The sequence below is a fragment of the Eleutherodactylus coqui genome, chromosome 11, assembly GCF_035609145.1.
Source record: "Eleutherodactylus coqui strain aEleCoq1 chromosome 11, aEleCoq1.hap1, whole genome shotgun sequence".
Classification (NCBI taxonomy): domain Eukaryota; kingdom Metazoa; phylum Chordata; class Amphibia; order Anura; family Eleutherodactylidae; genus Eleutherodactylus; species Eleutherodactylus coqui.
In genome coordinates, this window is record NC_089847.1 from 116,924,947 (window position 1) to 116,946,233 (window position 21,287).

The 21,287-nt window shown below is 44.6% G+C and overlaps 1 protein-coding gene across 17 annotated transcripts in view; it reads right to left on the reverse strand.

The window, feature by feature from the left end:
• The window catches only part of MADD (MAP kinase activating death domain), a 109,672-nt gene that overhangs the window by 43,146 nt on the left and 45,239 nt on the right, over nucleotides 1-21,287 (reverse strand). For 12 of the 17 annotated variants that reach the window (XM_066583350.1, XM_066583339.1, XM_066583346.1 and 9 more), the window contains exons 8-20: nucleotides 19,624-19,793; nucleotides 17,778-18,013; nucleotides 17,537-17,693; nucleotides 16,341-16,444; nucleotides 16,070-16,263; nucleotides 15,698-15,957; nucleotides 15,341-15,489; nucleotides 13,901-14,002; nucleotides 11,134-11,193; nucleotides 8,649-8,754; nucleotides 7,050-7,236; nucleotides 4,905-5,055; nucleotides 4,484-4,693 (exon numbers count right to left, since the gene is read on the reverse strand). In XM_066583350.1, the coding sequence (XP_066439447.1) occupies nucleotides 4,484-4,693; nucleotides 4,905-5,055; nucleotides 7,050-7,236; nucleotides 8,649-8,754; nucleotides 11,134-11,193; nucleotides 13,901-14,002; nucleotides 15,341-15,489; nucleotides 15,698-15,957; nucleotides 16,070-16,263; nucleotides 16,341-16,444; nucleotides 17,537-17,693; nucleotides 17,778-18,013; nucleotides 19,624-19,793 (2,086 nt within the window). The remainder of the gene's footprint in view (nucleotides 1-4,483; nucleotides 4,694-4,904; nucleotides 5,056-7,049; nucleotides 7,237-8,648; nucleotides 8,755-11,133; nucleotides 11,194-13,900; nucleotides 14,003-15,340; nucleotides 15,490-15,697; nucleotides 15,958-16,069; nucleotides 16,264-16,340; nucleotides 16,445-17,536; nucleotides 17,694-17,777; nucleotides 18,014-19,623; nucleotides 19,794-21,287) is intronic. The other 5 variants (XM_066583348.1, XM_066583347.1, XM_066583344.1 and 2 more) reach the window with 2 other exon arrangements.

Below are 21,287 nucleotides of genomic sequence, written 5' to 3' on the forward strand. Positions count from 1 at the left end.
CCACAGGATAAATGATTGGAGGTCGAATTTCTGGGGCCTCCAGGGGTCCCGATAACTACCGACTCCAAGTCTACTAGGTAAATGGAGAGGCAGTGAGAACGCGTGGCGACTGTTCCATTCACCTCTATGGAATTGATGGAGATAGCCAAGCGCGGTTCTTGTCTACCTCCATAGAAGTGAGCAGAGCGGTGATCACATAGGATCACAAAGACTGCAATATTTTAAGCCCTTGAAATCGGAACGCCCAACATTTATCACCTATTCTGTGGGTAGATAAAAGGATTTTGGTGGGATAACCCTTCGAATTAATGGAAGCGAGCTACAAGACCAGACACAACCAAAAGGAAAAGAGCGGCACGATTTCCTTATCCCAGACAACCTCTTCAAATCAATGACGGAAACATCATATAAACACAACAAGCTCCGGCGTCAAACCCAAGTGTAGTTTATATGGCTGAACACAATGGCATTACACAAGCCAAAATCCAACTGGACAAACAAATAAAAAAATCCATGTGCAAACCACCAAACATATTCCTAAAGACAGGAGTCAAAAATAACCTTTTCGAGTGGCAAGTAGAGCCGATCGACACAAGAGTCATAAAGAGAAAAATCTGCTACCAGGTTGGAAGTCACAAGTGTTAGAAAAGGGTTTTAAGAAAGAAAGAAAAAAAAAAAAAGTTGCGACAAGTCAAGAAAGTGTGATCAGCGGGGTTCAACAGCCAGGATCCCCACCAATCCAGAGGATTACAGGGTTCCTCCATCACCGGAAATGCAGCACTCATAACAGATGAATGAGCGGTATAGAAACCTCAGAGTGAGCATGATAAATGGGACATCATTTTTGAGAATGGTAGGGGTTCTGGCTATGAGAGCCCATCTTAATCACACTTTTATGGCAAATCTCTGTCCTCAGCTGGAAAACCCCTTTAATGAACCGATCCTGTACTGTGTAATCTGTTCTAGTAAAGCTACCAAATCCCAGATTACTTAATACATTACACATATCTAATCTCACCCACATCATTTAATGTATTTCTCTATCTAGCTCCCATCAGTCTATCCAGCTCTTATATCTGTCTATGCATCTATTCAAACCCCCCCCCCCCCTCCCCGTCTACCATATGTACAGTTGCAAGAAAAAGGTAAGGGAACCTTTTGGAATGGCTTACATTTCTGCATTGATGACTACTACAATGTGGTCTGATTGTAGTCAAGTCAAAACTATTAACAAAACACATTGTGACTAATACACGCGTACACCGCTCTAACTGTTCATGTCTTTTATTGAGTGCATGGCCACAGTGTAGGGAGAAAAAGTAAGTGAACCTCTGTGCTAAAGACTTCTAAAAGAGCCTTTTGGAAGCGAATTTGGAAAAAGTTTCAATTAAGGAGAGGAGATTGGTAGTGCTTTGCCCATTAAATAAAGGCACACAACGCCTGCTTACTGACAAATCTGTGTAGCTATACTGATTGCGGTCGGCACCTGCACTTCTCAGTTCAATCACTATGATAAGTCCAGGTGCCAGCCGTAATCAGTAAAGCTCCACCTGCGTTTTGCAGGGAAGAAGTGCTGCATGTAGTAACAGCCTTCGTCTCAACTTATGTTGGTTAGTGTGAACTGTGTCCTAATACAAAGAACTTTCAGAAGACCTCAGCAAACATGTTATAGAGCTGTATGAAGCTGGAAAAGGCAACTGCATTGCTGAAGACCTGAGTGTAGGATCAATTGACAGACAAATCAGACCACATTTTAGTAATGCAGGTAGTCTTGCGGCTGTACCTATCCACCCATCTAATAACTTATTTCATATCTGCATATCATTCACAAATACGTATGTAGGATACACATACGTCAAGAATTGGCAGACAGACAATAGAGAAGCCAAGCCTTTTCTATGGCTTATTGTTAACTTGTTCCAGGCTGTAGCCTTGGCTAGCAATTCCCATTTATAAACCGTTGTCATGGGAATCAATGGTCCCTACATTACTAAAAACGGCCAACTTGCAGAAAGCTAGCTCTTCAAAGACTCACCTAAGTGAATTGGAATAAAGAGAACTTTTGTATGATCGCAATGAGTTATTGGATCGTCGTGAAAACTCTCCTCGGACTAATAGATCGAATCAGTTTGTATCACTAACAAATAGCCTGCAGTCAATGGTAGAAGACAATAGTTGGCTTTAAGCATTAGATCATCGGTCAAAAGTTATCACTTTTGACGCCTCCATAAATACAATAGGCAGAAAATGCATATTCACTTAAATGGGTAGAGGGGAATAAAGCCCCATTTACAGCATGAAATCAGTCATCGCTGATAGCAGCGACTGCAAGCTGAGTTCTCAGTGGGCAGCGCTGATAACATTGTATGCAGCCGGCAGCCTGCAGCAGAACAATGGATATGTATTTAGAGAATGGACCATTCACTGTTCTCTAAATACTTGCAAATGAAGCTAGTAAGCTACTAATGGGCTGATTAGCCCATTAGTAGCCAATGCAATGGGTGAGGGGAATAAAAACCCATTTACACGCAAAGATGATAGTTCAAAATGCGTCAGTTTCTGATCTCTCAAAACTGTCAGAAACAAAAATTGTGAGCGATCTTTGCGTGTAAATGGGGTTTTATTCCCCTCACCCATTGCATTGGCTACTAATGGGCTAATTAGCCCGTTAGTAGCTTAATAGCATCATTTGCAAGTATTTAGAGAACAGCGAGTGGTCCATTCTCTAAATACATGTCCATTGTTCTGCTGCAGGCTGCATACAATGTTATCAGCGCTGCCCACTGAGAACTCAGCGTGCAGTCCCTGCTATCAGGGATAATGGATTTCATGCTGACCTTAAGTCAGCGATGAATGAACAGTGCACAGTAAGTGCACGATGGGCACGCATTTACACGCAACCATCGCTGAAAAGCCGTTGTTTGGACGAATTTTGAGCGATCATCGTTGTGCGTAAATAGGCCTTAAGTAATTACTAGACTGGCTAATTTCCTGTGACCAAACCCCCCCCCCCCCCAAAACATTGGAGCATATCGCAATGCAACATGCTCAATTCGTCTTCCCCTCTACATCTGCCAAAAGGGTTCTGTCAGACTGCCATATACACAGGAGATCAGTGCCTGATCCCAATCAAAATTGGTGTGTTCTGATGAACTTGATCTATTGTATACGGTTAGACTATTCTTGACGTGATCATAAATAAGGCCCATTCACATATGTGAACACAGTCTTGGTCTATTTCTGCTGTTTGATCCGAACGATGAAAATACGGGAACCGCTAGATCCGTCAGTGCAGGTGTCGAACAAACCCCGTTGACTATAAATGGGGTCCATCAGGCTTCCGGCACTCCAACAGTCATTTCCCAGTACAAAATAGTGCAGCATACTACGTTATTTCGTGCAGGACTTTCAGAGGAATCTGTGCCGGAGGCTCCGAAAGGAACCCCTGATGCAATTGTAAATGGGGCTTATGCTATTCGAAGAGAAAGGCTCCATCAGTCCAGCACCCCGACAATCTCCTATTGAGATTCAGGCTGCAATTTCTAAAGTGATGTGCAGAAGCCAAACTGCATAATTTTTAATCAAACCCCATTGCAATAATGTTTGGCAGCCCAAAATATATGCATTTAAGTGAATATACAAAAAAAGGTCAACATTTTAACCCTTTCCAATCCAATTTGTATCCTGGTTTTCCTAGGGGGCTTACTCTTTTTTCTACCGTTATACAACGGCGCTATCTGCTGGCTAAAGCCAGTACTGCATGAGGTGACACATTGGATAGGTTTAGACAGCAGAGAGGCTGGCAATATACAGTAAGAGAACCCCGACGGACATCTTCCAATATCAGAGCTGTACAGCCTTAAATCATAATGTGTTCAGAGGTCATACAGTGGATTGAAAAGGGTTAATTAACGAAAACACTGTCCTACAAAACAACATAACCCTATTCAGTTAGTAACTCATTGCGAGCGGAAGGCCTGGATGACCTATTCTGACTAATGGACATTATGGAGGGGTGTCCCCCGCCATTAGCCCCAGGGAAGAGCTGCTAACAAAGAGCGATTCTTGCAGATTCATACGGCCATGTATTACATAGTTGCCCATTCATTTGGAAGAACACCATGTAACACAATTTTCCCTGCAGACGCTGCAACAATATTAACCCTTTCCTGAGGTTTCCGAAGCCTTTAGACAACATTTTGAGAAATTACAACCTCTCTAGGACAAAAGGATCGCCTTTCCCACACGATATTTGTGAGTTCCAACAACTTTTCTTTGGAACAGACACGTCTATTCCCCAAGAAAACACAAAAAGAATACGTCTAAGGAGGCAAATCCTAAGAAACAGGTTACTAAGGACTGAATCTGGGAACGGATAATGGTTGGTGGTAAGGGAGGGGGCGGCAGTGATGCTACAGGTGGGTAATGCAGTGACATTCTGACAGCATTGCCTCATGTTTCCGTTCTTCTGCTCTATACACACCAATGGAGGCCACAAAATTTTCTTCCTTGAGACTCCGAGTGTCAAACTCTCGTGCCCCGCGGCCAGCGGGACCCGACGGGCGGGGCAGCAGCTGCTGGGCTGGCAGCTGTGGGGCAGGTCGAGATTCTCCTCGCGGGATGGTGACAGAATCCCTAGACAAAGGGGTCACAGTGCCATCGGCAGAAGGACTGTGCTTCCTTTTCTCAGGTTCTTAAAGAGAGGCGTGAGAATACAAAAAGGAGAAAAAACAAGATTGAGGAGGGGAGAGAAGGAAGATGTAAAGATAAAGAGTCAGGAAAGAAGTGGCAAAGAGAAAAAAAAGAGAAACGTGAAAGTTAATCGACCTTGAAGATGACAGTTCATAGTGACCACCAGCGATCACAACACATCGTCCTCCTGTCACATATACATCATCCTTTACCTTTGTTGTAGTAGTGCGTATGAGCAATTTCTAGGAGGCTGAAGACACTGGCCATGCCACCTAGGCCAGCGTTGGCATAAGATTGCTCCAAACTGGATACTGTACACTTCAGCAAATCCAGCATCCCTTTGTATACTTTTTTGCTGATCTCCTATATAATTGGGTAAAGAAATGAAAAGGATATGTAATTAAGCACAGGTCATTATAAATTATACACATTGTAACCCCCGCAATATCTCTCCGTGATGCCACCCTACCCTAATGTACTGTAGATCTGATTAGCAGCAATAATACAGTTACGCGAAAAACATAGAAGGAAGGTGTACTATGGTTTTTCACAGGGGAACACAAGACAAACATGTGGTCCGTAGAAGGCCTTAAAGAACTTGAGTTGTACTGAGATTACAAGTCATTCCCTCTCCTCAGGATAAGGGCTTATTCACAGGAGCGTATATCGGCCAACATATGCTACCATCTAAGCTGTCTTCTCCCTTCCCTCCCCGGCTCTGCCTCTCCTCTCCCTTCTCGCTGTTTGCAATGGGAGGGGCAGGATAGGGGTGGAGCTAAGCTCCCACCCCTTGTCCGCAGCCAGCAATGGGAGGGGCGGGATGGGGGGGGTGAGAAGACCGCTCAGATGGTAGCATATACCGGCCGGCCATGAAAACGGCGACAGATATACGCTCGTGTAAAAAAGCCCTAAGGGATAAATTGCCGATCAGTAGGGGTCTCACTGCTGAGACACCTGCTGACATTGAGAAATGGGGTTCTGAATACCTCTTCCTTCTCACTGTGAGCTTACTGCTTTATGGCCAAACATCTCCACTTTGGTCTCCATTCCAGAAGTCTCGTGGTTTGCTCAGATGCAACTGCACAAACTTTAGCCGTGACGCCATTTTCTTACTAGAAAGAAAAGGCTTTCTCCTGGCAACTCTTCCAAACCAGCCATACTTGTCCAATCTTTCTAATTGTACGGCCATGACTTAACATGCAACACGCTAATTGAAGCCATTAGAGTCTGAGATGTTGCTCTGGGACATGGGATGAATTTGCTGGGACGTTCACTCCTGGGAAGACTGTCAACTGTCTTGAATGTTTTACGCTTGTGAATAATCTTTCTCATTGTAGAATGTTGGACTCCGAATTGTTTGGAAATGGCCGTTTAACTTTTCCCAGATTGATGGGCAGCAACAATTGCTACTCTAAGACCATTTCTGATGTCTTTCCTCCTTTGCATTGTGTTAACACACACCTGAAAGCTCCAGACCAGCAAACTGCCAAAGCTGCTGCTTTTATAGAGGTGGTCACATGTGATCAATTAATCCAGGGCATTTGATTAGCAGCACCTGGCTGCTACTTACCCTCTTAAGTCCTATGGAAGCAGTAAAGAGTACTTACTTTTTCACACATTGTTCAGCATTTTGGCCAAGTTTTTGTAAAGGGAACCTGTCACAGTCACATAGCACCATAAAAGAAGTTATGGTTTTGTTAGGTGCGGTGACAGGGAGCCGGGTGATGTATTTTTTATGTTCACCCACTTCCATGATCCAACAGTGCCCTAATTGAAGATCATGCGGTGCACGAAAATCTGTTTCTTTTCTGAGTCCCATGCGAGTACTCTTCTATACAAGTCTATGGAAGAGCGCACTCATTGGTCTCTGAAAATTGAGGGATTTCCGGCCGGCACGTGGACTTCACAGACGGTCACTTTGAGAACCGGGTGAATATGATAAATACAGCACCCAGCTCCCTACATCCTGCCCATTCCAGCGCTGTGTCCCGTGAAGTTGGCGCACACACACAGTGTGACTCTTTTCAGCTTGCTTTGGCATCTCTAGGATAGAGCGCACACAGAGCCATGCTGTATGTGCGTGTCAACTTCATAAAAAGCAGTTCCCCGGACTACCCATTTTCTCACCTTTGAGCCCAATAACAGTTTAAAGGGCACCTGTCCTCACAGTTTGCGAACCATAAACATTTCACAGCAATGCTTTCACCTGTGTACTTCAGCATAATTTCAGCTCTGCCCTTATTTACTTGAATGAGGCTATGCTGCAATACCAAGCATAGCCAAAAAGACAAAGGTGGCGCTGTCTCTGGTAAAAGCTGGAAAGGTCATGTAGATCTTTAAGATTTGGCTGAACTCACCACTTCTTGGATGACCTCATTCCGTGCATCCTCTTCTGTCTGGATGGACCTGTTCAGTTTGCTCAGGACAAAGACACGGAGCTGCTCGCTTTCTAGCAACCGGCGAACTTTCTTCATGTTAAGCCAGCCGACCCCCTGCCCTTCTAGGACACTTAGTGCCACCTCCTTCAGAAACTGCTGGTTCTCACTGCAGGAAACGAGAAACCAATTAGCCGGGGGAAGCAGTGGCTAGGGAAATGTAGTATTACAGGACAGTTATGTACATAAGGGGCCATCCTGTAATACCAAGACAGCACAAGAACCGCCAGGGCAAGAACCACTCTTAACACTTTCCAATCCAATTTGTATCCTGGTTTTCCTAGGGGGCTTACTCTTTTTCTGTCATTATACAATGGCGCTATCTGCTGGCTAAAGCCAGTACTGCATGAGGTGACATGTTGGATAGGCTCCGACAGTAGAGAGGCTGGCAATATATAATAAGAGGACCCTGACGGACGTCTTCCAACATCGGAGCTGTACAGCCTTAAATCATGCAGTACTGGCTTTAGCCAGCAGATAGCGCCATTGTATAACGGCAGAAAAAGAGTAAGCCCCCTAGGAAAACCAGGATACAAATTGGATTGGAAAGGGTTAAGAGTGGTTCTTGCCCTGGCGGTTCTTGTGCCGTCTTGGGTTATGGGCTCCTTACACAAAGTCAACAGAACACACCGATTCCAGTGGTCCGGGCAACTACATGTATAGGATCCTCTAGACTCTCCGGGCAAATGATTTTGAGCTAAGAAAGAATCGGTCATGTTGAATCTTACACATCTAATTTTTTTTGTTCTTAGAAGAAATAGAGGTGTATGACAGCAGTATATTTTCCTTCCCTGATCGAGCGAACATGCATGCTGGGAGGCCAATAGTGATTAAGGGTGTATGTGCCCCTTTAAGAGAACCCATTTCCTGCCCAATAATGAGCAATGATAACAACATGCTGATCAGCACTCATTTCGTACAATTAAATGGAGCAATCAGCGTATGGGGATGAACGATCGTTAATACTAATCACTCAACCCCATACAGTTAGCATATTGTTGCCAGTACATCCTCTGTTTACACATGGGGAGATGCTGCCAAAAACCGTGATTTTGCCCACATACAAGATGCGATCAGCTGACAGAAGAGTGCTTGCTCACTAGTAAGCCAATTGCTGCCATGTGTTTTTATTTATTTTTTATCTTTTGCAACGACCAAACTATAACAATCCACTACAACAGAACGCTTGGCTCATATCATCCCAATGTTTGTTAGTGGTTGTGAGGATAAAGCTATCGGAGAGAGCAAACATTGGATTTTGCTCAGTATTAGTTGTACATGTGAACAAAGTATTAAGTAAACTTGTTTATGACATTGTATTACTGGTCAATACGGTAAAAGGGGTCAGCCAAATAACACAATACAAACACACAAACCACCAAAGGCATATATCCCCCTACTGTCTCCCCTCCAGTAGGGCAGGGACCATCTGCAATAAATCAGCCCTTACGATAACATTTTACATGGTTAAGTTGCAATTATCATCAATTAGTAAACAAAGGACAAAAAGCATGAACTTACCTGGAATTGTTTGCTCTGCCCTGAGGGGAAGGAGATTCCCTTTTTACTGTCGGGCTGTGTTTTATAACAGAAGACTTGTGATCTACAAGCGCTCGCCTGTTGCTGGCTGCAAAAGATCAATTGGAAAATTCAAGTTATGGCAGAGAAGAATTAAGCAGATATTTAAAAGATGGGATTTCCCACTAAAATCAAAGTCCCCACCAGTAAATAAGCCAGTGGTTACACATTCAGTTGATTCTTAGTCATGTGTTTTGGGAAATGGCACCCATAAGGGAGTTCCCTTCCAACTTTTCAAGAACCCTGAAGAGCAAACATATTTTTTGGAATGAAGAGAGGGGCTGCATCACGGCATACTATGAGGATCACTCCGAATCTAATGCTTCCTACCAGAGGCGTAACTTGAAGCTTCTGGGCCCCGATGCAAAACCTGTAACAGGGCCCCCAACTATAATGCTTTACTCATAGTACTGGGTTCCCTATATGGAGAAGAGAGGCCTTATGGCCCCCTAAGGCTCCTGGGCCCGGGTGCAACCGCATCCCCTGCACCCTCTATAGTTACGCCCCTGCTTCCTACCTTATGTTGGCACACGACATGAGAAGCGGATGTTGGTGCTATGGTAATAGAGTTTGAACCTGCCTGCTAGTCCCTGGTAAATTTTGTTGTCAGGTGGCAGCAGAGGGGCAGTCTGACAAAATGGCGTCTGACATGAAAGTACACAAAATTGAGTAATTGAATTCCTCCATGCGAAAACAAAATTGCACCCATTGATAACCGACACTTGCCGAACATTTACGCAGATTAAACCGTGGATGGTAGCGCAGGGATGCGGTGGATGACGCACAACCTCAGACGTTCCTAATTTTGTAATGCGACAGATTTGCATGGCCATTTGGTAGGTGGTTTGCCTTTCGTGACGCCGACGTCACTGTTTAAGCATGCCACTCGCCACCTTACTGCGCCAGCATCCATGGTTTAGTCTTCATAAATGTTTAGCAAGTGTCGATGAAAGTCAATGGTCGGACTTTATGCCTCATGGAAGAATTAAACTACTCCCCTTTGTTTTATTCGCACTTTCATATCAGAAGCCATGTAGTCAGATGGCCCCCCTGCTGCCATCTGGTGGGAAGGTTCAAACCCCATTGCCATACCATCAACATCTGCTTCGGATGTCATGTGCCAACATAGTCAAATAGGAGGCGTTTGTTTTGATGCAACCCTCATAGAAAAGGGTTGTCATTAAGAAGACTATGGATACTAATTTAAAGGGGTATTACCCTCTAATAATTTTATGGTCTATTGCTAGGCCACAGCATTATGTTTGTGGGGGACCTCTGTGATTCAAAATCCTGTGGTTTGTTTTCTGTAACTTTGGCGCTACCATCTACCAGCTACGTAGCCTGTAGGTCACCGCCACATTCTAGTAAATGGCTCTATACAGCAATTGCTTCCAGAGCAGGTGGATAGGAGCTCCACTGTGGATCATGGGGGTCCCAGCATTCGAGGCCCCTTGATCAGGAAGTGATGCATATCCAAGCTCGGTAGCAAAACGTCTTCAAAGTCCTGTGAAAGCTGTAAAACTACCATATTGGCTATCGCCTAGCCCTTTAAGAACAGATATAACAAAGAAACAACTGAAAAGAGATAAATCTGAAGGCTAAATTTTTTTGTTTTCATTTTAGAGGGAAATGGTCTTTTAAAGAGGTTGCCCACTTGTAAAAGTATTGATGGCCTATCCTTCGGTGTTTGTCTATTGCCCGGGAACCCCACCAATTAGCCGTTCTCTTGATTGGCAAGCTTGCAATTTCATCAGGAAGCAGACAGCTCTGTTCTCTTTGCAGTGGCCTGATTCGGTATTGCAGGCCAAGTTTCCACTGAAATGAATTAACTTGGACTTGCAATTCCAAGACTGGCCACTACATAGAGAAAGGAGCGGTCTGCTTCCTGCAGAAGACCAACTTATAGCATGGGCCCACCAAAGAACTGACCAGTAGGTGTCCCTTCAATAGACCCCTCGCTGATCGAGCACTGATGACCTATCCTGAGGATAGCCCATCGCTAGTTTACAACTGGACAACCCCTTTAATGATGCAACAAGCTGTAAAGAGAATGTGAGAAGGAAAGAGGTTGACTAAACCATGAATTTGAAATCGTCCCACAAAAACAGTCACATCAGATAGGATCATTTCTGGTCCGTTTCAAATTCACCGTTCAGTTAACGAAAGGGGAAAAACTGTTAAGAGGATAGAAAGGATATGGGGTATGGGTCCAACAACCCATGACCTGTGGAAAACATGGAGGCCAGAGAATGCTGTCACATGATCAGAAGAAGAAATGACTGAAAAGGATAAAAAACGACAAACCATTAACAACCACCACAAGTGAGAAAAGCACAAGGCACTGTATAGATGATAATGGCGACCAATGAAACGGACAATATGATTGCTGGGAGTGGTATCATGCAGACCTCATGCTACAGGCACCCACCTTCTGCAGGGGCGGGCCCGGAGTCTGCAATTATCTCCATAATAGTATTAAGCCCAAATACTGGGACAAAAAACGCAAGGTTAGTGGCAACCAATCAGTGAATACATCTGGCACCCTACATTAGAATATTCCTAGTGGAAGGAGAACATTGTGACAGATACTAAGACATCCCCCGAGGGTCCTACAAGCTACTTCTGTTGCATTATAAGAACACAGGTAGACATTAGTACAACCCATCATATACACCATTAGCTCAAACTCCTAAAACTCAAGATTTGCTCCCCTTCGCCAACCAGTCAGGAACTTCTTACAACTCAACGGCCATTAATAAAGGTGTACACTTACGGTTTACAATAAAACCTGATCCCAGAAGGCCAAATCTGTGCCCGAGTAATGGAATGGTCAATGAAATGGCTGATCCCAACTACCCAAAAACTTGTATAGACGTTTCCAGGGAATTATGAATAAAAGGCAAAAGAATATGCAAACTGAAGAGTCAACTAGACCTACATGGAGGAAGTGTGGAGGAGAGCAAATACACATCTACTTGCATATAAACAGTGACATCTACACTACTGCAAAACCTACGGCAGGAAAAATTTTTTTTTTAAAGTCCTTCTTAAGAAGTTATGGGAGAATTATCAAAACTAGTGGATGCCCATAGCAACTAAAAAAGTTGCCTCTTTCCTAATCCAAAGGGCATCTGAAAACAGAGAGCTGGTTGGTCGATGTAGGCAACTGCTCCATTTTTCACAAGTACTAGTTTTGATAAATCCGTTTTCCTTGGAAGGACTTTAAGAAGGGAACCCATAATTAGTTCCGATGACACTAAACAGCTACATAGCGGCTCTAGCTATGGGCAGCAGCACTAAAAGAAATGGTAACAACTCCTTCAACACATGCAAATTATTTGCAAGTCCCCCCATCTGGGCTTCAAGGACCTCTAGCGCCTCCTGTGGTATGCACTGTATCCTTTGCAAAGGCATCAATTAAAAGAGCTTTTCCAGTTACTTTTTGACTCAAATCCATTGCTATCCAATTTTAATTTTATTTGTTAAATATCGATGCTTAACTGTTTCATGACCACCAATGATAAATTTACATTATGTGGTCAATAAAAGGTGTAGGGAACGGGCTGAGGAGCAGAGTCAACTCCACGCACAATAGCCATCAGCTGTGTTTGACAGCCGTCGGCAAACGCAGTGATCAGAGCAACCCCTGACGCGACTGAAATCGCAGGTTGCCAATGAGCTAGGATGGCAGCTTGGAGTTCTTGGGCTTTAGACGCATCAGTGAAAAATCACTACATACTGCAATACATCAGTATTTAGTACAAGCAATTGCAAGTGAATGTTTCCTATGGGCGCTCAATATAAGTGGAGAGTAAAAAAAAAAAAAAAAAAAAAAAAGGTTACGTTTAAAAAGCTTTGTAAAATGTTAACTTTAAAAAAAATTCATTAAAAAAAAAAAACACAACTCCTCCCACAAAAAGCAAGTCCTCATGCCAGTGATTTTGATTTAAAAAAAAATTTAAAAAGTTATGGCCCATGGAAGGCAGGAACAAGAAAAAAAAAAAAAGGGGAAAAAAAAAAAATCTCTGGTCTTGAAAGGTTTAATATACTTGCTGTTCCGAAAACCAGGCATTTTCCCCTTTGGTCGCTCGTTCAATTATCCCGTTCCTCCCGATACTACTACTTTTGTTGGCACGCCGTTCCATTCAGAGAACAGGATGTCCCATTGTAACTTAGAACAGTGAGTCATTAATTGGGGAGGAGAGACGGATGTCCTCTTCACCAGTCCCCACTAAGACACACATGCGCATACAGCCCCTGCCCCATCACCATCAGACAGGGCGTGCCAACGGCCATACAAGGCCTGCGTTCACCAATGACAGTAGATGGTGTGTAGATAAAATGGTGATGTATTGGGCGCAGTTTGAGCGCTAACGTACGACCCTGCTCTAACGACTAGCCAAATTGTATGGGAGTGATGGAGGAGGTGACCACAGCGAAAGCCACTGAAGAAAACAAACCCCAACAATTGCCGGGTAGATCGGAGGAGTTATGGAGCCCTTCTGTAGGCCAGAGGTATTGGTCACTATTCTTAGGGCAATACAGCAGTCGGTGAAGGGTTTTAGATTTTTTGTAAGGTAACCGAAAACCCCCTTTAAGCCTAGATGGGAGGTGCTGCCGCCTAGACTGTAGGACTCTTGCTAAAGAAATGCCCAGTAAACACTTCAAAACTAATTCTATGCGGTTCAGGAGTTGTTGAGACTTTTTGGGTCTACATGGATTGGATTACCAAGAGACAACACAATCTATCCAAACACTACTGAAAGCGATCTTTGATTGCTCACTACATCACTATGCCAAAGATCACCCAGGACAGATACTAACCTTCTCCCAATTCCCCTGCCACTTCTTGCTGACCTTTGAACCCCAAGTGGGAGGAGCATGCAGCAGTTGAAATAAAAATAAAATAAGGGCATGACATGGCAAAACACAAATGTCAATGATGACAAGTCACCCCACTCTAAGAAGCCGTGACAGATGGGTACAGTGGAGTGGTTTATGGACAATGACCCCCACCAGCCCCCAAACACGGCATAACCACCAGCCTCAGATCCAGTATTATAAATGGACATCTTACCTTCCCGTGGTCATACAGGGTGTTGTAGTCCAAGTATAGTCTATTCTGGATGCACTTACCTTTCATACTGTAAAGAATACGTCCCTAATATCATACATATATGGAAAGGAGAACTTACCTTTCAAGCTGGGAAATGGAGTTGCCTTATCGCGGTTGCCCTTGGTGGGAAGGGTTAAGCTGGATAAACTGAAGCTACTGCTATGACTCTTGTATAGATTACCTGTAGAGATAAGTTAAAGCGTTCTTGTCACCTGTCCTGATGGGTCTGGGGAAAGTTCTCTTATAACTCTGTCCTGTACAGTTCCTCTGCTATTCCTCCTAGATATTTACAAAGAACTTTGACAACTGGGTGTTACCATTGGGGAAGCGGGATCCCTGCTGTGATATTGTCTGATCAGTGCTTACAGAGACAGGCTGTAGAGAGACACACCCCTTTGACACAAGGGGAATGGTAACACCCAGCTGTAAGTTTATGCTTACATTTCTTAGAGGAACAAGAGAGCCCTAAGCAAAAAAGCTCTAGAATGGTTATTTTATGGGAAATAGAAGTACACTCATTGTCAAAACCAATCCCTCCCCTAGAAGGAGTTGTCAGAATGGAATGAAACTTTCTCTCTGTGATTGTAACATTGATATAAGTGATGACAATATCAGAGCAAAAGCATCATTTATTGTGGAGAACCGACCTCTTGTAGGGAGGCTCTCATAGGCTGTCGAAGCGGACGTCCCAGATGGTCCCATATAGGCTTTGGTGGTGATAAATCTGGTGACTGGGCAGTCACAGAAGTATGACAATGTTGTGGGGGCTTCCTGTGACCACCTTGTGTGTGCGGCCGAGCATTATCCTGCTGGAAGCCTCCATTAGAGGAACACATGTTCAGGACATCGTGCAGCCACATCACTGAGCTGTCATTGTCTCTCCTACCACTACTAGGGGTGACCAACTGTTGTATGTGATGATCCCCTCCCAGACCATCACACAGCAAAGGTGGTATTGAGGCGCTTAACCTGAGGTCTCCAGACATGAACACGGCTGTCAGTGTCCAAACTAAACCTGGATTTGATGCTGAAGACAAGCCGGTTCCCCTCCATAGCATCTAGTTTTGTCGTTCACGACAACACTGGAAACGGAGATAACAATCAGTGTCAAAGGCAATACATGTGGTTCCGACAGACATAGGGCCCTGCAACAATGGCAGCCCCTGTCTCTGGATGACGGACAACAAAACAGTTGGAGCTGCTAGTGCTTGTTGGACATGTCAGACACTCCTCTCTACTGGTGGTCTGTAGGAGGCATCCTGAACCCGGTCACCTTGTGTGCCCTCACACCCCCACTAGCCCCAACACCTTCTAACAGTCTGGTCAGATGCTCCTCTCTACCGGTGGTCTGTAGGGCGCGTCCTGAGCCCAGTTGTCTTGTATGCCCCCATCCACTGGTCCCAACACCTCTTAACAGTCTGGTCAGAACAGCCAGTAGGTATACAGATTGTTCTAAGCCTGAACAAACCCTTTAAGATCTAGCAGTGTGAACAAAACTGATACATTACAACACACTTACTTGCAAAGGACATGATCCCTCCAAAGCCTTCATTATTGCTACTGTTGTTGGACACGGTTGAGGTCGGCGAGCTTCCTCGGGAATCTGTTTCTGCGTCAGAATCACTAGCTAGCTTCAAACTATTAGGTCGTAGCAGAGGCTTCTGGGAACTGACAAAGAACAGAGGGGCTGTCACAGAAGAAGTTAAACCTAGAAGGTTGAAGACTACGTAAATCTACAGCAAACGCCCGCACTTTGCAGTGTGCCAAGACTGAGATCTCGTTATCAGTGGGGGTCCCAGTAGTCAGACCCCCACTGATCAAGTTGTCAGTAGCTATGATAGGAGTATACCCCTATAAACGACAGTAAGGATCTTACCGGGTGCCATTGACAGCCTGATTAAACATTGGCGTGTAACTTTCTTCCCGATCTTCGTTTTCCTCCTCCGGTGGAAATCCATACTGTGGCTCAAAATAGGGATTGTCATACTCGCGTCTTCGTGCTTCCCCACCAACAGATGTCTCGCTCTCACGTCGTTCCATAGCCAGCCGGTTGAACGTGGGCGCCAAAGCCGGTAAGTGATTCTGTAGGACCCCCAAAACCTTCTCATCAGGCTCGGTAGAATCGGCAGATTCTTGCTGAAATAATGGTGAAAAGGCGACCTTAAACGTCTACGTTTAAATATTGTAATCTATACTTGATTGGCTTTTACCAATATGTCCTTCTTGAATCATACGGCACCCCGCTTACCGTGTTGGCTCCATGGATGACAGTACTAGGGCTGCTGCTGGCGGTGGTGCTAGAACCTGACCGTGGCTGGTTGTTATCAGGAGAGTTCTCGCTATCTGGTGCCGTTTCCTCCACCTCTCCGGTGTACTCATGGAAATCATCAAACTCCACCTCGCTGGCGTCCCCCAGGGCTGCATGCGTTAGAGGGTCTACATCTGCAGATAATATACATAGTGATGCTGAACTACAGATAACGCACCAGCCTGATCACGTTTGACATATTTACACTCACTTGGTGTGTCCCCATTTATGTCACATTTTATCATTTCACTGACAAAGTCTCCAAGGGAGGAGTACGAGGAGCTGGAGTCATCGTATTCCACACTGTCGCTGCCGCTGGGAAGAAAAACATTAAAAAAGGTGGATTTTACTGACTATAGAAATCTATATTGCGGTAGTGTCGCTCGTGTTTTTGACATTTAAAGGGGTTGTGTCACGGTTAAAGGGAACCTGTTAGCACTTTTTACTACATTAAACCAAGCGCAGTGCTAGAGTTATCACGTACACCTGTTTAGAAAACTTAAATTTCCCCCCTTTGTAAATGCATACCTGAGGAATCTCTATCTAAAATGTTCCTGTGTGGCATGGAAATTAGACAGAGTGGTCTGGTGGGCGGGCTGAAGAGTCTCTTCTCTACAAACTTTCCCTTGAAGTCCATCTCTATTCACATGCAGTGCTGCAAAATCTCGTGCCGACATGAGGTCAGTGAGCCGTAGATGAACGCGGTGATTCTGCCCACAAACGGGACAGATCTGTGCTGGCGCAGGATTTTGCAGCGCTGCATGAAAGGAGAGGGGAGGACTTACACGAAAAGCTTAAGAGAAGAGAGACCCGCCCAGCTTGGTCTTATTTATATGCCATGTGGGGACTTTTTTAATAGCGATTCCTCAGGATCCTTGTGTTAAGGCAGCAGAAATGCAGTCCTAAGCTCTCGCTCATGACCTGAAGATTGTTAGTAGAATCCCCGCATGGTTCAGCCGGCTCAAGGTTGACTCAGCCTTCCATCCTTCCGAGGTCGGTAAAATGAGTACCCAGCTTGGTGGGGGGCAATAAATAAATTACCTGAAAGCGCTGCGGAATAAGTTTGCTCTATACAAATAAGATTTATAAAAAGCCATGGGAAAATACGTTTTCTAAACAGTTATAATTCTAGAGCTTTGTTTAGTGTGGTAAGAAGTGCTGACAAGGTAATTACCTGATCAGTGGTGGTTCAATCCTTAGGACCCTCACTAAATCACAAGAACAGGGGTCCTGTGTCCCCCTGCCACTTTGGTCATTTTAATAGAACTACCGAAGCAAGTCAAACTCTTCAAGTGTTCGACCAAAGCTTCATTCAGGCATCTTTGGGACCCCATTTTCGTAATCTGAAAGTCAAACCTCTTTAAGATCATGCAGTAAGCAGAGGCAAAAAAACACAATCAAACTGACCTGTCATCAGTAGGATCGGAATCACTACCCCGCTCCATTGGGACACTCAATGCTTCAGCAAGCTGGGAATTTGCATCATAAACGCGATAATGGATGGGTTGTAGCTGGTGGGCATACCACTTAGGCTTATCTCCAATAGATGCTGGGTCAAACATATCTGAAGTGGGTGGGAAAAAGCAAAAAAACATTGTCATAAAGGGCAGGAGGTGGCCACACGTAGAGAAGAGAATAAGGGACTTACTGTTGTGGATCCTCTGAAAGGCAAAGTTAGTGGGGTTTAGAGACCATTCTCCAAAAAACTCCACTGCTTGCGTTCTGGAAAGCTTCTCAGAAAAGAGAGAAGCCTTAGGACGTGAAGCCATGAAGGAAGAAGCTTGGAAAGCCACCACGGGTCGAGGAAAAAGTCGCAGCGTACGTGTATGATACTGGAAACCATGTAACATGTTGGGAGAGTTAAAGAACCGAACCATAGCAACCCTGTAACCAGAAGATGAAGACGAAAGAGTCAGGAAGAACATTAGAGGTTGCCACATTGCCAAAGAGCTTTTACCATAAAAACGTCTGCCAACTCTTTAAGACCTCTTGCAAAGTCTTAATATTCCATTGGGACACATGTTGACGTGACAGACGTCCTGGGATGTAAAATGATTATGGAGTAACGTTACCTCAGGTGACATCTTGCGAATGCCCACACTTGTATGAGTCCTACATGAACTCAACACTGGCCAACGTGCTTATGGCGAGGAGAGGCGAATTATTGGAGTTTTAACGAGGCCTGATAGTGGGTGCCAGACAGATGGGCCATTACGGAAGTTATTCGGCATTTAACATTCCTCGATTTAAAGTATCACATGTGTTCCGGGAAACCGTCACAGAAGGCATTATCATCTACAGTGGCTTAATGTTTAAGCCAGATGTCTCTGATCATAAGTCTATGGGAACAGACTAGAGACTCCGACAGAAAATCACATGCATATTCAATGAAGGAGATCCCACACACACATCCAGGAGGTCAGTGCAGCGTTCTGTAGCTTCCATGGGATATGGGAGCAGAAGACCCACCGGGGCGTCTTAACCCTACAACACTGGACAAAGCGCCTCACCTGGACTCCTAAGGTTGCTTATTTGACCCTAATGGACTGACAACATTTGGCGTGGTCCAAAGAGTCATAGTACCAATAGTTTTAGGCTGATGGTAAGGTCTGTGTGTGGTGCAGCTTGCCTGAAGCCATGGATCCCTAATGTCAACAAGGCACTTTGTGAGCGGCTATTGGTTCCATAACGCAGTAGCGTGTCCTCGTGGCATGGGTTGGGTTTATTGGACTACCTAGACATGTCAATGACCACTGCCTGCTATATTTTAATGCTTGGTAACCATTTATAGCTTTCATGGACTTTATGCTTTCTGTACCCCCCACAATGATGTATTATCCTGCTGGAATATCCCACCATGCCTTCGGGCCCAAGTTGTCTAAAGTTGGTTTAAGGAGTATTCTAAAGTACCTGCAAACGGTGTGGCATGCATGTTCCGTCAAAATGAACGCGATTGTGCATTTATGGGATGCGGTGGAGAGGTGCATTCACATCAAGATCCTGCACCTACAAGAGCTGTGGGTGGTTATCCATATGGCACAACACACTCCAGATGTCTTCCGTCCACTTATGGGAGTCGATGTTACGCTTCATTGGGCCAGAGGGGGCCCTACACTAGATTCGTTCTTGTCCCATGACTTTTGGCATGCTAGCGTGTATCATGATAGAAGAGAATAACCTGGCCCCTTCGCCTATGAGCCCATTACTTTCTTTTATGAAGCTCATGGGAGCTGACAGTCCATCTTAAGGTCCCTTCTGCATGTACACTATACAAATGAATACTGTTAATCACAGAACTCTATGAGGCAAAAGACAAGCATAAATCGTAATTTTCTTCAGACACACTAGACTTTGGCATTACTTAAGTGCTGCAAACCAGATTACACAGATACAAGGACTATTTATACTCCTCGTATAATGGAATATGAAGAACTAATCAGGTTTTCATTAAATCTAATGAAGCAGCCTTGCTCTGTACAGAAGGAGTGTCTTACCGCGTTGCCACGTCCACAGAATCCACATCGTTTCCATAGATAAGAGGGTTGAACTCCGTGGAGGGCGTACCCTGCGCGTCGTGAGGTCGGAGCAGAGAAGCCTCGGAACTCTCGTGGAATCGGTCCAGGTTCAGGATGGGCTGTGTGTTCAGGCTCATGCTTGCCAGGGCCTAAGAGAGAGTAGAAGAAACTAATTAAGATTTTACATTAACCTCTTATCGACATGCACTATAGCTGTAAATCACAAGCCAGGTTTCAGTGTATGGAGCAAGGTCCAGAGCGGAGCCCGCTACGTACATGGCAGTTGTCAGCGGTCTTTGACAGCTCACACGTGGCCCCAACAGCCGAGAGCTCCAACCCAGACGTTAAACCTTTAGCTGCTGCTGTTAATAAATGGCCCAATAGAACAATAGCCCAATGGTCCAATAGAACAGCCCCCAGTGATGAGTTCGCAAGATGCCATAGAGTTCCTATGGAAGCCTGGGCCACTATGAAGGCCCCAGTGGGTGCCACACAATTTGACTTATTAAGCCCTGACTGTTGCAGGGCCCAATAGGATGCCTGTAAAAATGTACAATATACTGCAATACTGAAATATTGCAGTATATTGAACATGCAATCAAATGACTGCTAGTTCAAGTCTCCTATGGGGACTTAAAAAAAAATGGGAGTCAGAAGATTGAAACTGAAAGTAATATTTTTAAGCAACACAGGATAGCAAAACTATAGAATTTGGTATCACTGTAATCCTACTGACTCACAGAATAAAGCAAACATGTCATTTTTTACTGTACCATGAACGCCATTAAAACACCCTATTTCACCTCACTTAAAAACCTCATTCTCCAATATATTATGCGGCACGTTAAATAGATCCTTTGAAAAATACAACCTGTCCTGCAAAAAAAAAACAAGCCCTTCAAGGTCACTAGAAAAAATTAAAAAACATTTTTTTTATATTTAATTAAAAATGAAAAAAAGAATGACTGCAACGGGAAGGGGGTCAAGTTTTTTCCCGTCCCAATTAGATTAACCTTTTATTTTTTCCATGTCACGGTCTACATAAAAAAAATAAAGAATTCTACAATCCAGCAGTTCCCATTCTGACCATAAAGCCTAATAGACCGACTCTTCCTGCTATGTAGAGTGAACTTTTCAGCAGTCACTTCATTAATACTAGAGATGAGCGAGCGTACTCGGAAAAGCACTACTCGCTCGAGGAAAGTGCTGTATCCGAGTATCGCTGTGCTCGTCCCTGAAGATTCGGGTGCCGCTGCGGCTGACAGGTGAGTTGCAGCGGGGAGCAGGGGAGAGCGGGCGGGAGAGAAAGATCTCCCCTCCGTTCCTCCCCGCTCTCCCCTGCAGCTCCCCGCTCCGTGCCGGCACCCGAATCTTCAGGGACGAGCACAGCGATACTCGGATAAAGCAAATTACTCGAGCGAGTAGTGCTTTTCCGAGTACGCTCGCTCATCTCTAATTACTACCAAAGATGACACCCATGTATAGATAACAGGTTTCACCATTCACAGTAGGCGATTGTCACAGCTTACCTCCTCCCCCTTCCTAAACAATGACCTGTGCAGAGGTCACAGAGCATGCCCACAACACTTACTGACTTAATGGAAGAGTACCTCCAATCTAAGTTCCTATGCTTAATGTGGCTG